Raw genomic sequence first — 15,272 nt, 5'->3', positions numbered from 1 at the left:
GTGTTGAATCAGATAATGGGAGACAGAATAATCAGGCTAAATCATTATTAAATAAATTTATTTTTAAGGAAATACATTAAAAAATAAACAAGCAGAAACAGTTGACATAAACTCCGATCTTACGCATACAGTATAAACACGCTCATAGCATAATAAATTTCATAGCATTGTGTGTATTGAAAAAAAAAAGAAAAAATATATACAGTAAAAGAGACAAAACAAATGGATGCAAGATAACAACCAGCAGTTGATGCAAGGAAGAGAAGGTTGTGAGAGACCTCCAGGATTACACTATATTCACATGCATTCTGTTCCTGCTTAGAATGATTCCAAACCTCCTTCAGGGAACTTCATCAAGGCTCCTGCTGTGCACTCCCACACACTTCCTCAAATCTCACTGGCACTGGTCTGGCAGAGGCCACTTCCCAGCTGCTGACACAGCCTGGCTCTAAAATGGCACTGCACAGGAAGTCAGAGACACGGGACTCCCATTAATTTTGCAATTTGCATGAAATTAATGCAAACATGATAAGTAAGCAAGCTTAGTAAAATAATAAAAAATGTGGATATTTGCTGTCTGTATAATGATCATTTTGTACCATTTACAGCTGTGTGTATGAGTTTGGAATATTTTTACATTTTTGTGCTTGTAAAGAATAGGAAGTATGTCTTTACCCAAAGAGTTGTGGGAGATTGGAACAAGCCGCCCATGTTGCTAGCCTTGTTGTTGATGCCAATTACTGGCTTAATTACCTGGCTTAATTACTGTGTCAGGTGAAACAGACTCAAAGTGTTACAAATATAGCTAATAATTAATTAATTAAGGGTGACCCTAGGTCTCGACAACCCTCAGACACCACTAAAGGAAGGCCACTATTCATCAATGTGGTCAGAAGAGTTGCAATACTCAACCTTCCATCCAGGCTCGGCCATGTGTGATAATTTGCACTGACTTCTGAAGTCATTGTTATTGAGGAGCAACCGGAACAGTTATGCAGTATTATCAAATGCTGTTTTGAAGGGTAAGGGGGCTAAATGCACTGAGCTGAGAGTGATTGTATTGAACAGTAAAGGCAAGAGATTATCTTGTCTCTGTATACCTGAGTTGCAAAATGTTTTGAACACCCTTTTCAGCTCTAACAAACTCATGTGTAAAACACAACTTCAGATCTCTCACATATTTATGTCACAATGACGTGACAAGGAAATGACAGTGATTTAACTATCATATTTCTAAGGCAAGAGGTAATTAGTTGCTGGTGACATACTGTACAACATACAGAAAACATCACATGAGAACACCTCAATACAGAAATGTATAAGGCCACCTGCTCTGAATGTTGTGTACACCATATGCTTTATGCAGGAATAGAGGAAATTCATCACCAGACTTATGCAAATGAACTTTAACATGAACTGAAATGATAAAAAAAGAAATATCCTTAATTCGTAGAAACTGAAAGAAGCCTTTTATTGCCTGCCTGCATTAGTGCTCAGCAGGGCAGAAGCTCTGCCAACACAGACAGTTATTACGTGACCTTTTCTAAAAGCCGGAACTGACAGCAGCAGCTTACTAGATGAGTGCCTCTACTTTCACTGTTGTTTTATGATAATAATTTCTTCCTGGCTTCCCTCAATCAGTGATCTCCTGACCCATCGCCTTCCACTCCTTCACAGGCATCTTAAAGCTCCACCGAAACAGAAGTAGTAGTGCAGCATTGCTTATTGTGTGAGTATAGAACAAGCCCTCACTCCTTCCAAAGCCAACAGGTTTCTTTTAGAAGATGCCAAAGCCTTCAATATTGATAATAACTGGCAATTAAATGAGTAAGTTGGGCTCAACGGCCTGCTTTAGTCTTTTCTCTTTCTTAGATACTCACGTTAATCGATAAAGCAGAAACAGAAAACGAAAGACACTGCAGGCCTTGAGGAAGTGAGAAATCTATATAAATAACTTTGAAACCTGGCAACTTGAGGTACAATTGCAATAGCATACCTGAGCAATCTCTTGGTTCCGTAACTGTTTTCATGTCCTCAAATTCCTCCTCCATCGAGGAACACACTCCTGGATAGTCAGGATGGTCACTCTGGCATTTCTCATCTGAGTCTAGAGAATATTGTCATAAAGCACCCTTTATTTTGATCCTTTTATATTTCATTTTATGAAAATGAAAGTAGCTTAGTGACGTACCATATACAGTGGCTACATTAAATTAAATTTAAATCCAAGGGGTCTTTTTAATTCTGTAACTTCAGGAGTTCTGATTTTTCAGAAAGGCAATGGCAAAGAACACAATGTGAAAGCTTTATGAATACAGCGAGGATGCTTGAGGGTGTTCCGATGGATTGAGTGGTCCATTCTTACTCCAGAATGATCCTCCATGTTTGGTGGATAAGAACTATCAGACTGTCTTACTGCAAGATATGTTGCAGCCTCTTTGAGTAATGAGTAATGAGTAATGAGTAATGAGTAATGAGTAATGAGTAATGAGTAATGGGTTGAGTAACGACCCTATACATTTTGAACAATCGTCCATTAAAATACCAAACTTATTTTAAGTTCTCTTCTCATTCTATGTTGTTTACTGTATGTCCTTAGATTGAGGTGACACACCTGAGTTGAGGCTGGTCATCTCTAGGAACTGTCTTGTCGTCTTCAGCCTGTATTCCAGGAAGCAGGACTCTAAGAGCACAACAGGCGGCACATTATTACCGTTTCAATGTTCCTATCCTTGAGGACCATTTTCAATTTTCTATGATATTCTCATTGTTGAAAATGTCTGTTGAATGGTGGTGCTCAATAAGTAACTGCCAAAGTCAGTTTACAAAATCAACTGTTACAATTACAGTGCTAAGCAGTGACATACTGTAGAGTATTTTAAGGTAGAAGATTAGAGAACTGTGGAGTGTCTCAATCAGTAAGGCTACTTGTGCAGAGAGCAGGTTGAATCCTTTGGTCAAGACACTATCGGCCTGAGCCTGGGCCAATTCATTACTTGGATTCTCCAAGTGGAACCTGTTAGGCTCCTGCAACCCTACAGTGACATCAGTGAGAAACATTCCTGTAAGGTGCTGTGGAGCTTGCAGCATGATGGGTTTGATAGTTAGGGGGTGTCAGAGGAAGGTCTGTTGCTTCTCATTCTCCATGTGCTGTACGGGATTTTTTTCTGTATAGCAAGATCCTAAAACAACTGCTAATTCCCTTTTAAATGAGTATAAAATCAGAATTGACTGGCTGCCAACTAAAATTGAATCTCAGTTTTTCAATTCAGTTTTAGTAGGTGGTATTATAAAATGATGAGTAACATGCGAAATGAGAGTGACATTTTATTTTTTTGTGATTCTCATCATAATCACCATTTGCAGGCTTTCAATGGGACAGGGTACAGGTTATCCTGAAACACTGATATCTGTACGGACTCCTAGAGAAGGAGAGAACTGACTATTTGTGCCTGTCACCTAGTTAGAGAAAGACGTAAATTCTGAGCATTAACAAGATTACCACCGAGGGCATTAATGAATGCAGTGGACATTGTGGAAGTTATCTCTTTTCTAAAAGTCTAGTAGTAGCACACATACAGTGAGGGGAACTGAACACGGTCCATGATGATTAGATAAGATTTTCTAATAAGTTCACAAACCTGTTAAGAGGTCAAGTAGGGGGTCCTATTAAAATATTTTTCTACCTAAGAAGCCTTCCTTTTGGTGAGGCAGCCCTGAGACAATGGCTGTGACTCACCGATTGTATGCCGGTGCTCTCTCTCTCTGTCCAGCTCCCTGCTCAGGCTGTCCACCAGCTCCTTCTGCGAGACCAGCTGGGAGTGTTGCAAGCAGGCAGAGAAGACCATGTTATAAACAGCTGTCTTGGGCTCTGTGTTTACTGTAAGCTCTGAACACAAAATCACCAGAGTACTGCACCTGTGTCCTTAAAAGATTAACTTCGTGGACGAGCCTGTTCATAAGGGCTGCCTGCTCCTGGTAAGCTGCCAAAGACTTCTCTCTCCTGGCACAGCAGTGGCAAATACAGGGTTAAATCAAAGCAAACTAATGTGAAAACTGCAATTATTAACTTGTTGATACCCTTATTATATCCCATCACACTTTTAAAGTTTTTCACAAGAGTGTATACAGGATTAAATAAACAATAGGACACAAGGTAAAGGGGATAGGAGCAAGTTTTTTGCCCAGGTGTTTTGTAAGGAAACATGTGAGAAATCTCCCTTCCTCCCACATGAAAGCCTGCTGTGTCTGAATGTCTGACTGTCCCTGGGCAGTCTGCACACGTCTGCATTTAGTTTTTCTGTAGCACCTGTGACTCATGGAATTCCAGCCTCCTTCAATAAAACTTAAGACTGCTGTAAGGTGCAAACAATGGTGAGTTTGTCTAAACCTTCTTAGTTTTGGTTTCTGTTAGGACATTATTACTGTGATGGGCTGTTACTAATGCTCAAGAAATAACATTGGTCATCTGTATACTGTATATACTGTATATAGTGAAAATATTCCACTCTGTTTAATTTTTTTCTAAGAAACAAACTTTTAACTTCGAGCTGAACACAAATAGAAACAGTAAAAACCCCTGGACACCATCAAACTGGACAGTTTAAAAAGGCCCTAACTGGAATGCTGTGTTACAGACTATATTTCCTTGAGTGCAACGTTCCAACTGTAACAATGTAAAACACAAGCCCGCAAATTAAGGAATGAAATCAATTAGTTTTCTCACCAAAGCTCCATCTCCAGTTCCATCTCTACCAGGCTTAATGTCAGTCCAGGGTTCTGGCTTTCAGCTTCTGGAGGGAGGTGGTTGGGGTGAAGACCGGCAGAGAGAGAGAGAGAGAGCAAGATGGCAGAGCTTTTCACAAAAAATATTTTTTTTGCAACGCTGCTGTATGAACAGTTAAAAGCCTTATAGCACAGACACCAGCAAAAACAACTGTTTTATATAATAGTGCTGTTTATTCGAAAGCAGCTAAGCGAACTCACCAGTGGAGAAAGGTGGAAGGTAGCTCATCATTGTGGTGTTGGTCCAGTCATCCTCCAGTTCTCTGGAGGAACAAACAGCAATTCCTGACTAAGAATGCACTGCCTTCTCAACTAGTGTCTTTAGACTAACTTTAGACAACAGACAGAAAAACATAGGCATATCATAGGCGAATTAAATTAAAAAGTAGAAATTGTGATTCATGCATGAAGAGATAGAGTATGACAGAAAATTAAAACTTTTAATTATTATTATTATTATTATTATTATTATTATTATTATTATTATTATTATTTCATTGCCAGCCTGCTACAGCATAGGACCTTTATTATTAATGTTTTCAGTGTCCTTTTACATTAACATATTACCTGCAAATATAGCAGTATACAACAGCTCTGACTGGCAAATACCTCTGGTGCTTTGTCCTGGGGATGAATTTAAGATCTGACATACTGTACTGTACCTAAACTTGCTGTTGAGGAGGATGTCATTGGTAAACCCACAGTGGGAGAAAAATTGAACAGCTTCGCTGTCAGCATGGACAAGGAGAGCATCATAGGAACCAGAGATGGACTGGTCTTTCAGCAACTGGAATTAAATCACAGTGAGATTTCCTAGGATACAGCATGTTCAACATTCAAGCATGTTCATGTTTTTGTGTAATTACACCTTTCATTGGGTTTTAACATCACCATCTTCAATTCTCATGTATGTTTCTTATATAATATGGACTAACCAATGATGTACTAACCGATATGTGATTGTTCAGTAAATCTTTACTAACTGAAAAAACATGCACAGGGTGTCCTGCTATACCTGCGTGAATCTTGTCTTCTGACCAGTAGATGGCACTCTGCTCCCAACTAATTACTTCTGAACAAGACCCCAGAATTCTTCCTGTATCTTAATCTGTAGTCAACTTAATGAACATAATGCTATAACCACCTACTGTATAGAGTTAAAATTATTTTTTTGTAGAATTGCTACTCCTATTTTTTATTTCTTAAATGTAATGCTGCATCCTTCATCTGGAAACGTGAACATCAGTTCACAATTTATAAGAGCCTCTTTGTCCTCATTCTATCAGTGGCACTAGGGTATCCCACACATTCCACAAATGGAAAGAATGGGCAGTAACTCATTCATTCATTTTTTAAATTGTGTTCCTTTTCATACTCGATTGGATTGGAATAACTTGTTCAATCACAATGTGCTGAATAATACTGTACAGTACAGTATATATACCCTGTATACATGACCGGTCCCTTAAAGCTCTGCCCAGCTAATATTTCTTAAATCACCTTTGTCTCAAATTGAGGGATTTCCGCTAATTAAGCCTTTTGACATTTTCTCTAGTACCTTTTCTTCTATGAATATTCAAGAGCCCCACATTTCCAGTTTTCTAATCCACCCACATATGGATGAATTTGTGACAGCTATGATGTGCTAATTGCAAAATTAGTCGATGAATACATTTTCGAACTCCTGCGACACATCTGTTATCATTGGGATAACGGATTTGGAAACACATCAGATAATCTTCCTTTTAATTAACTTCTTTCCTACCAACCTTGAAAGATTTTCTTTAATTTAAATGGTTGGATTTACAGTAACTACTTACTGTAAGTGTTTTCATAAGCAACTCTGGGAGCCATTATCAGGGACTCTGATGTTCCAGAAAGGATTCCTAGAATTCTGCCAATTGGTATGAAAGTATTAATAGCAATCATCATCCAGTGATCCTGTACTTACAGTACTGGTGTACATTGATGTACTGTATATGTCCCTTTTCAACTTGAAGGATCCCAAAGTCCTTTACATATAGGAGAGGGGTGCACTTCATTCACTGCCCTTCACCAGGTGACATATGGCAAGCATTCTGCACCATCAGCCCCACAACATGCCAGATCAGGTGAAGAAGTGAGAATGACATTATCCATTGAATTGAGGAGGGGCTTCAGGCCAGGCTTAGGCAAACCCAGTGTGGAATTTAGCCAGGAAGTTGGGTTTATTACCCCTACTCTTGGAAAGACCATCATCTAATATGACAACAAATTGTCAAATTGTTGTCATTCTCATTCGAAGGACGACATTACCTGCTGTATAATGGCCACCATACTGGTGCTAGACAAAAGAGTCAACTACCATTCCACTATTTTTTCCTTAGATGACACCCATCTTAGTATGGACCAAGCTTAGCCTTACTTAGCTTCTGAGATGTGAAGACATCGGTCTCCATTACATGGTGGTAACATGTCCAGTACAACACTTAATGTTTAATAGTTTCGCATACTTATAAGAATGTGAAATGCTCGCTCAAGAGTAAACCATTAAGCTCACCTTGGAATTGCAGTTGCTGCAATGTCATTCACACAAGAGTCTTATCAAGCTGATTTTTGAAGAATCAGAGTGGATCAATACTCATTAAATGACTTGGCACTTTGCTCATTTCTAATTATTAAAATAACTAACCTCAAGGAGGTACCGGCCCACTCCACATCCCCGGTATTTCTTTCTAGTAGAGAGCAGAGCCAACTGCAGCACCTTCTCTCTGGTCTTCCTGAAAAGAGACAGAGGAAACCCCCTCTAACTATTGAGTGTATTGATGCAACTGCCAAGGAGGCCTATGTTCTTTGAGAGAAAAAGTTGTGACAACTAAAATCACACCATGTTTAATCTCTATGGTTTTATAAGTAGTCCACTTTTTGTAGAAACACAATGTTGGCAGCAACAAACTCCATGTATTCTCACATACTGTATGCACTGCCAGTTCTTCTGAGTTTTACTGAACATTAAGTCCTTTTATGACTTTTAACTAAAACTTATGCTGAAGGAAACTTTTTTATCTTTTATATTATAGAATCACCATCTACTTTCCCCCATGCGCCTCCCTGCTTTGAAATGACTGAATATTCATTGCTGGGTGGCACAGTGGCTAGCATTGCTGTCTTACAGCTCTGGGGCTCTGGGTTCAATTCCAGACCTGGGGTGCTATCTGCTTAGAGTCTGTATGTTATCCCTGTGTTCGTGTAGGTTTCCTCTGGGTACTCTGGTTTTCTCGCACAATCCAGACATGCTGTTAGGTTAATTGGCTTCTGGCAAAACTGCCTGAGAATGTGTGCATGTCTGTGCCTGTCTGTGTCCTGCAATGGACTAGTGTTTGAACCAGGGTGTAACTTGCCATGTGCTTGTTGCCTGCCAGGATAGGCTCCAGCTCCCCTGTGACCCTGAATTGGAAGAAGCAGCTAGAAAATGGATGGATGGATGATCATTCGTTAACTTGGTTCACTACTGCTGCACTCATATCTGCACAGCAGAGGAGCATATTTTGATGGTTGTCACCATCTACTTCTTGGGTTATACTTGCCAAGTCACAGTTGTAGTAGATGTGTGGCAATCTGAGGAAGGCATGGCTGACTTTCAACACAACAGACTTTTAGCTCCACTCAGCTGGATCCTTTTGGGGAGTCCCAGTCATAAACCAGTACTGAAACAAGTCGGATGTAGACTAGAGATTTTTGCACTAAAGGATGCGACCTGAGCTGTAACTATGAGCATTTAGGACTGAAAACACTTCTATACTTCTATACACAGAAAGTTATGGGTGTCTGGAACCAACCACATTGTTGATGCAGACTACCTGGAATTCAAGAAATGGCTGGAGGAGATCCTTGAATCACTTTGATACCAAAAACCAAACAAGCTAGATGGACCAAATGGGCTTCCATGTTGGACCATCCCTAGAAATGCTTGAATCTCAGGCCACTGAAAGGGTGTTACAGGGTCAACTGAAATACGTTTTTTCAAACTCCATACAGAGATATACAGTTCTAAAGCAGGAGTATAGAACTGTAGTTTGAAACACCTGCAGTTTCTAGCCTCCTCTCATTTTCTGTCTTTCTAGAATTTGCATATTGTACAGTATGTGTAACTAATTTTACAAATTTGAAGCTGAGGGAAGAAAATAAGCTGATACAAACAGATGTTGTTTAGATGGCTTTGCCAACTACAACTGGGGGCCTATAAGCCTAATGAGATTTCTGTCAGTTTCAAGGTCTGCTTGTCCATCCAGTGCTTAAAATCATAGAAAGCTTCGATAAGCTTCCTCATTTCTCAGTTAAATTAATTACAATTAAAATAGACGACTATTTAATCGACTCAGAAAGTTTAAAACATTTTGATCAAAATACATGTAAACATGTTGCTGTGGAAAAGTCGAAAAACAGGAGCTAGAACTGGCTTTCTTGTTCATAAAGATATTCTTTATGAACAGGTTACACACCAGGTTAGAAAAAAAAAATCAATCGCTTCAGTCTAAAACAACAGACGACGACCTCATACAAGTATGGAAGATTCACTGAAAAGCAGTGATACAGCAAACAAAAAGAAAAACTTCTGAATCAACAACAAAACAAGGACCTGGTGACACAAATTGTGCATTTGGGATGACAGCAAGCAGTGCTTCTTTATACATTTTGATTCCTATTAATCTTTCAATAATCTGTGAGATGAAATTTTAATATACTGTAAATTAGTTCCTACTATCCATCTTAGAAAGACTAAACAAGAGGTCTCCACTTATTTACCTTTTTTGTACTTTTACATCATTTGATTTCTGCTAATTTCACCAAACAGGCAGCTAAGCCTTCTCCAGTGATTGGATGAGCAGCAATACATATTTCTTTTCAAAAGCAAAGGATGGTTCCTATCCTCAGCTAACACAAGGGCATGAGTAAAAGTGAAGGGAATCTGTGCAAAAACTATATCTCACCACCCACATCTTTGAAAGCAAGAGAAACTGAAATTGATCAGCTGCAGACACTTTCTATTTATGTGGCTCCAGATTTACACAATGCCCTGCCCTGTATCAAGAAGAAAACACTACAGTAACCTTTGGATGTATCCGTCTCTTCAATTGCCTTCAGCCCTTCTCTTTTTCTGCTGTCACCATCTGGTGCTCCAATTAACGGCTGCCTGCCGAACAGGCCCATCTTGTTTGCATCCTTACATTTTTATGTGGTGAGATATGAGAAAGCCAGAGAGGAACTTCTTAGCACTTCACAAGCCTATGTATAACATTAGTACCACAACATTACCTAAGGGACTCTGTACATACTGTACACCAGCTTAGCTATAAGTGCAACAGGGTGACTTATTTTTCCGTATTCTTTTAAAGTTAGCCTCAAGGCATTGCCCTTTTAATAATACCTGGATGGGTGCAGCCTCCTCTTTACAGTTTCTATAAAAATACACCCGTTATAGGGCAGTTTTATCATCAGAGTCTCTATATAAAGCTTGTCTACAAGTCGATTTCCATAAAAGTCAGTGAGTAAAAACTATAAATTAAAGCTATAAATAAAAACATGTTATAAATGTAATGACTAAATGCTTGCCCTTTTGTGTTGCTGTGTTTTAAAGTTGGACACATTTAGGAAAATGGATGTGCAGATTTCTAAAAAACTCAACAAAACAGCTTAAACGGCGAATGAAAGGTGAGTGTTACTCTGTTTATCCAAATCATTAAGCTTAATTTGATATATTTGGGTGACAACGTGACGCAGTGCTTTAGTGGTACTGCCTCACAATTTTAAGGTCCTGGGTCTGGTTTGGGTCTAGGGAGCATTCTGTATGGAGCCTGCATGCTCTCACTTCCAGAGAAATCCTGGCTTCTTGGTGTCTCTAAACTGTCCCTGTGTGTTTGCCTCGTGACTTTCTTGTGTCTCATCCAGTGTGGTTCAGCCTTGTAGAGCCTTGTTATGGAACAGGCTCTGGATTTTCTGCTTTTAATAGGAAGAAGTGGTTTTCTGAAAATGCAACACTGTACTAGAGGCAACTGCCAGCTACTCTGTATTGTGGTAGTGTTGTTATTGTTTTGAGCAAAATGTGGTGCTGGCAAATATTATTTTAATGGGTTTAAAGTTTTTGCGGTGATTTTTTTTGGGCCAATGGTGTTCTGTTATATCCAACCTTTGCTATATAACAGAAAGTGATTTTGTTCTGAAGGCTTTCTAAAGACCTTTTGTGTCTCTCTTTGAAAACATAGTACCAACAAATGAGATTGTATTTTATAGAATTGATCTTATTTCATTAGCAAATCTTAATTAGACCTGTGCTACACATAGAAATAGCATTACAAATTCTAAATAACAAATATCTTTATAATCCCAATTCTTTGTCCAATAGAGTGTAACAGCAAATTAAGACACTGCTCAGCTCATAAGGCATAACACTGAAATAAAGAAAGTAAACAAAAAATGAAAGCAGACATCAACACACACTACAAATGCGGACCATTGGATAAACATGCGAGTGACGCTTTCTCATCAGAAATTGACTTTCAAATTGCAACCAAATGAGAAGGATATTGGTTTGCATGACATAGCAAGCAGACAGTGCATCAGTTGCACATCCCCCAGCAAAAAATATAGTGACAATGGGAACTGTGAAAAAGGCAATGAAAGAAATAATGCATTCTAAATTAAACTTTAACAAGAAATAAATCTTGACATTAGTCAATTGCACAAACCTGGAGTGGAAATCTAGCCAGTATATCATCTGAACACTCCTACTCTTCCATCTCAGTTGTAGAACTGCTCTGCCCACAGCACACTGTTGTCAATCACCAAACTGGGTTTGGAAATTAGGGACTAGAGGAAAGAGTGCCGCCTACTGGTCCACCAATATACAGCAACCTGGTTACCCTTGTAGATCTCTCTCCATTCCCTGGTAGTGGCAGGCCTTGTTTTCCCTTCTGAGATCTGACAAAATCAGGCTAGTAACATTGCAGTTGTTATATATTTTTTGCTTTGCCTTTAAATACAGCTACTGTACCTTCTGTGGCATTTGTAAGAAGAGGCAGGAGCCTCATTTAATTATTCATGGTTTATATTAGCATTGATGTCTGGTGGAGCAGGTTGTAACTCTAGAAAATTGACTGTGAACAGTACTAAATGCACCTTTAGATGAAGTGGAAGTCATTTAGCATAAGCCGTGCTCACTTAACCTCATGTTTCTTTTCTCTACTTCATGGGTTCACAGCTATACTAAAAGAAAATTGTCTTCCAGGATGTTTCAGTTGTGACCTCACCTCTTCTACAGAGCTAAGGGCTCAATCCAAAATATCTTAGAATACTTGAAATATCTCTGTACAATCTCTGAACACAGGGAGAAATGAAAAGATAAAAGTAGTTCAAAACACAGTGTAACATCTGGGACTCAGGGTGTGTTCTGCTAGAATGGAGCACAGATTTTGAATGAAAGTGCTTACTATTACATTGAGTTGGTTATCTTTGTTGTCAGTAGTGACTGGAACTGTTGATTGTAACAAAGGACTTAAGAGCAAAAGAACACAATCAGAACTACTCAGCACTCAAGAGTCCACATCAGAATGATGGTCTGTGTTTGACATTTAAATATATAATGTTTAACTGGAAAGGCCAATCTGTTTCTCCGCAATAAGTGATTTTGTTGCAGGAACAACCCTTGACACTGGATATGAATGTTTCCTGTCCCTGTTGACCCATTCCATGCACTGATAACTCTCCATGCTGAAATTTCTATTATTTGTATGAAACTGACTTTTAACAAGATTCCATATCCCCACTGAATCATCAGGACCAAACTACTTGATTCCCTTTCAACCTAGAAGACCTCATTCAAGTTCACTCTTACACAGCTTGGGGTGATGGTGAGCCTTTGGCTGAGATAGCAAAGGCAGAAATCCTTTCTACACATCAGAAGATGTAACTTTCCTGTAAGGGTTTTTTAATGATTGCTGTCTTGATTGCAGATTACCCCCATTAAATAGATGCAACATTGCATACTGTATATCTCTATACAGACTACTGTATTGTATAGACCATACAGTACCTGTTTCCAGCTGTAACAGCTCTAAGTGATCTGCACTGAGGCTTATGCATTGTGGGTTGAATGGCACACTACTGTACCATTCTACACTAGACAAGAGGTTTTTCCAGGTTAGCAGAATGAAAAGGGCATATGGAAATAATTATGATCAGGGAGGAAATTACATGTTTCTGTACATAGGATACTGTAAAATTATAAAAAATCAGAAAGCCTACATAAATTTCAGCTTTTTAATTCTGACATCAAAATAGGGAGAGGCCAGCACCAGACTGGGAGGGTGCATGCCCTTAGAAGTAAATATAATAACAGGTTTATTTTTAGAAATAACCCTAAATTACACTCCTGGAAATAACTGCTGACCACACTGTGAGGCTGAAACTAGGGTGGCAAACCAAAGCATGTGTTTTGTAGGCAGTATTCTTTGCCCTCTGAATTAAAACTGTTCTTTTGAAGAAACAGAAAACTTCCAATGGTTTTTTTTTCAACTTTTTAAAACTTTTATTTTTGACTTTTGTGAGGGTGAAATCCACCCGTTCTAAAATATTACATCACCTGCTTTCCAGATTAAACAACCACCCAAGTCAGGTATTACCAAATATTACTCCATATGAGCAGGGATAATTTATAACTTTACAGATTTGGAAGGGACAAAATAAAATGTGCAGGAAATGTGAGACAAATGACTGTGTGTTCTTGTCCGCTACCTGAGAGAAACGAAATCTCTTCACATCCTGTGCTTCAGGAGGCAGGAATTAAAGATGTGTTTGTCTGCTAACACCCAGGCTACATCATGCACATCTCCTCTAGAGTGTCTGCACGCTGACACAACTGGTGGAAGGCAAGTGTTCACAATACTTCCCCAATCACTTAAAAGATAATTAGATTGATTAAATAATTGTGTGATTGCTGGTGAGAAAAACAGTACGGTTTGTTCACCTTTGACCTGATGGTGGCAACACTACATTACAGAGGTTAAGGCTGTACTAGTCTTCAAATGAAATTACTGTTTGTCAGGCTGCAGTCATAGCAGAACACTAATGAAAGATCAACCTCGCGTTATACAATCAGATGCAGGACAGTTTAACATTTAGAAACCCGTTTTTTATCTCACTGTGCACAGGCGCAATCAGCATCAAGCCACAGGAAGAACTGCTTTGTCTGAGGCAGACTAGCTTTTAAATGTAGGGAATCCTGGATTGTAGATATCCTTTAACTCATAAAATTTTACAACTCATCTGAATGCACACAGTATTTTCATATCTTCTGCAGTAACGTCCACTGCTTCAAATGCATTCCAGTAAACTAAGGAAATGGATGATCAAACCATAATCAATAATATACTGTAATTTTATATTATAAAATCAAAAAGAAATGATAATGTTGTCTATAACAAAGCAACTGCAGGATTTTTTTTTTTTAGATTTTTGTACATTATTTTGTAATTTTTTTTATAATTATGAGATTCTCCATTTGGTCTTGATATAAAACAGAATTTTGTTCATGTAATTATTATTGCTGATGTTACTTTACATAAAAAAATTATGCTTTTTAAAATGTGCTCTTCCTGTTAACATATTATTAATGTTGTTAACGATTAGCACTCATGTCATTTGCACTCATGTTATTAAAGATTAAGATTAATGATTGTTATTATTAACAATACTAATTAATCAGGCATATTAAGACTATTCATTTCTTAATAATTTAATGTTATTAGATGCTTAATCTGAAGATCATACCTCACTCAGAAATAATAAGATAAAAGGAACAGCACACACATCAGATTTCATCAGATTGAAAACTCAGCCATGGTTTCCAGTATGATCAGACATGCGATTTTGGACCATAAGACATCACAATGTCACAAAGATTCTTGTTGTTGTATTATATATAGCCTGCATTCTAAATGAATTTAAAGACTCATCATTGTCCAGATGATTTCTCAATTAAATCCTTGCTGGCAGGTTTTTGCCGCATTTTGTCTTCTTTTTGTAGAGCTGAACTCTTGTTTCACTCTATTTCTGTTCAAATGCAGCAAATAGGTGACCAATCTTCAGAAGCCCCTCTGAGAACCCTCTGTTCTGAATGAACATTATTACAGGAACATTAAAGCTTTTTAAAGAGTTCAGATGATTTTAAATGCTTGTTTCAATCAAGCAGAAGAAAAATACCAGTGTCACTTTCCATCTGTGTGAATATCTTTAACATGGCACAGACATACGTAGTATTTACTGTATTTTTGAATGATATTGTAGCCCTGAAGATGATGCCTCTATGTTTGAAATACAGTGCCAATGCTTTTGTCCTATACAATAACTTCCTGCATAAGGCAGGAGCTTTATTTTACATTTTGGAATGCACTGTAGAATGTTATTTGTTATTTATAAGTTTAGAATACAACAAGGAGATTCACATTGATAAA

At 38.3% G+C, this 15,272-nt stretch overlaps 1 protein-coding gene across 2 annotated transcripts in view; it reads right to left on the bottom strand.

Annotated features, from left to right (window-relative positions):
- Window positions 1–41: 41 nt before the first annotated feature.
- Window positions 42–15,272, bottom strand: part of LOC107080011 (uncharacterized) — a 37,859-nt gene continuing 22,628 nt past the window's right edge. The window contains exons 7-15 of one of the 2 annotated variants that reach the window (XM_015368224.2): window positions 7,457–7,544; window positions 5,448–5,572; window positions 4,987–5,048; window positions 4,727–4,793; window positions 3,919–4,003; window positions 3,740–3,815; window positions 2,615–2,683; window positions 1,997–2,107; window positions 42–459 (exon numbers count right to left, since the gene is read on the bottom strand). In XM_015368224.2, coding sequence (XP_015223710.2) covers window positions 449–459; window positions 1,997–2,107; window positions 2,615–2,683; window positions 3,740–3,815; window positions 3,919–4,003; window positions 4,727–4,793; window positions 4,987–5,048; window positions 5,448–5,572; window positions 7,457–7,544 — 694 coding nt within the window. In that variant the 3' untranslated portion in view covers window positions 42–448. The remainder of the gene's footprint in view (window positions 460–1,996; window positions 2,108–2,614; window positions 2,684–3,739; window positions 3,816–3,918; window positions 4,004–4,726; window positions 4,794–4,986; window positions 5,049–5,447; window positions 5,573–7,456; window positions 7,545–15,272) is intronic. The other variant, XM_015368226.2, reaches the window with a different exon arrangement.

This window comes from Lepisosteus oculatus, chromosome 20, assembly GCF_040954835.1.
Source record: "Lepisosteus oculatus isolate fLepOcu1 chromosome 20, fLepOcu1.hap2, whole genome shotgun sequence".
In the NCBI taxonomy this organism is placed as follows: Eukaryota; Metazoa; Chordata; class Actinopteri; order Semionotiformes; family Lepisosteidae; genus Lepisosteus; species Lepisosteus oculatus.
Note: the sequence above shows the minus strand (reverse complement) of the source record. Positions and strands in the feature narration are given on the sequence as shown.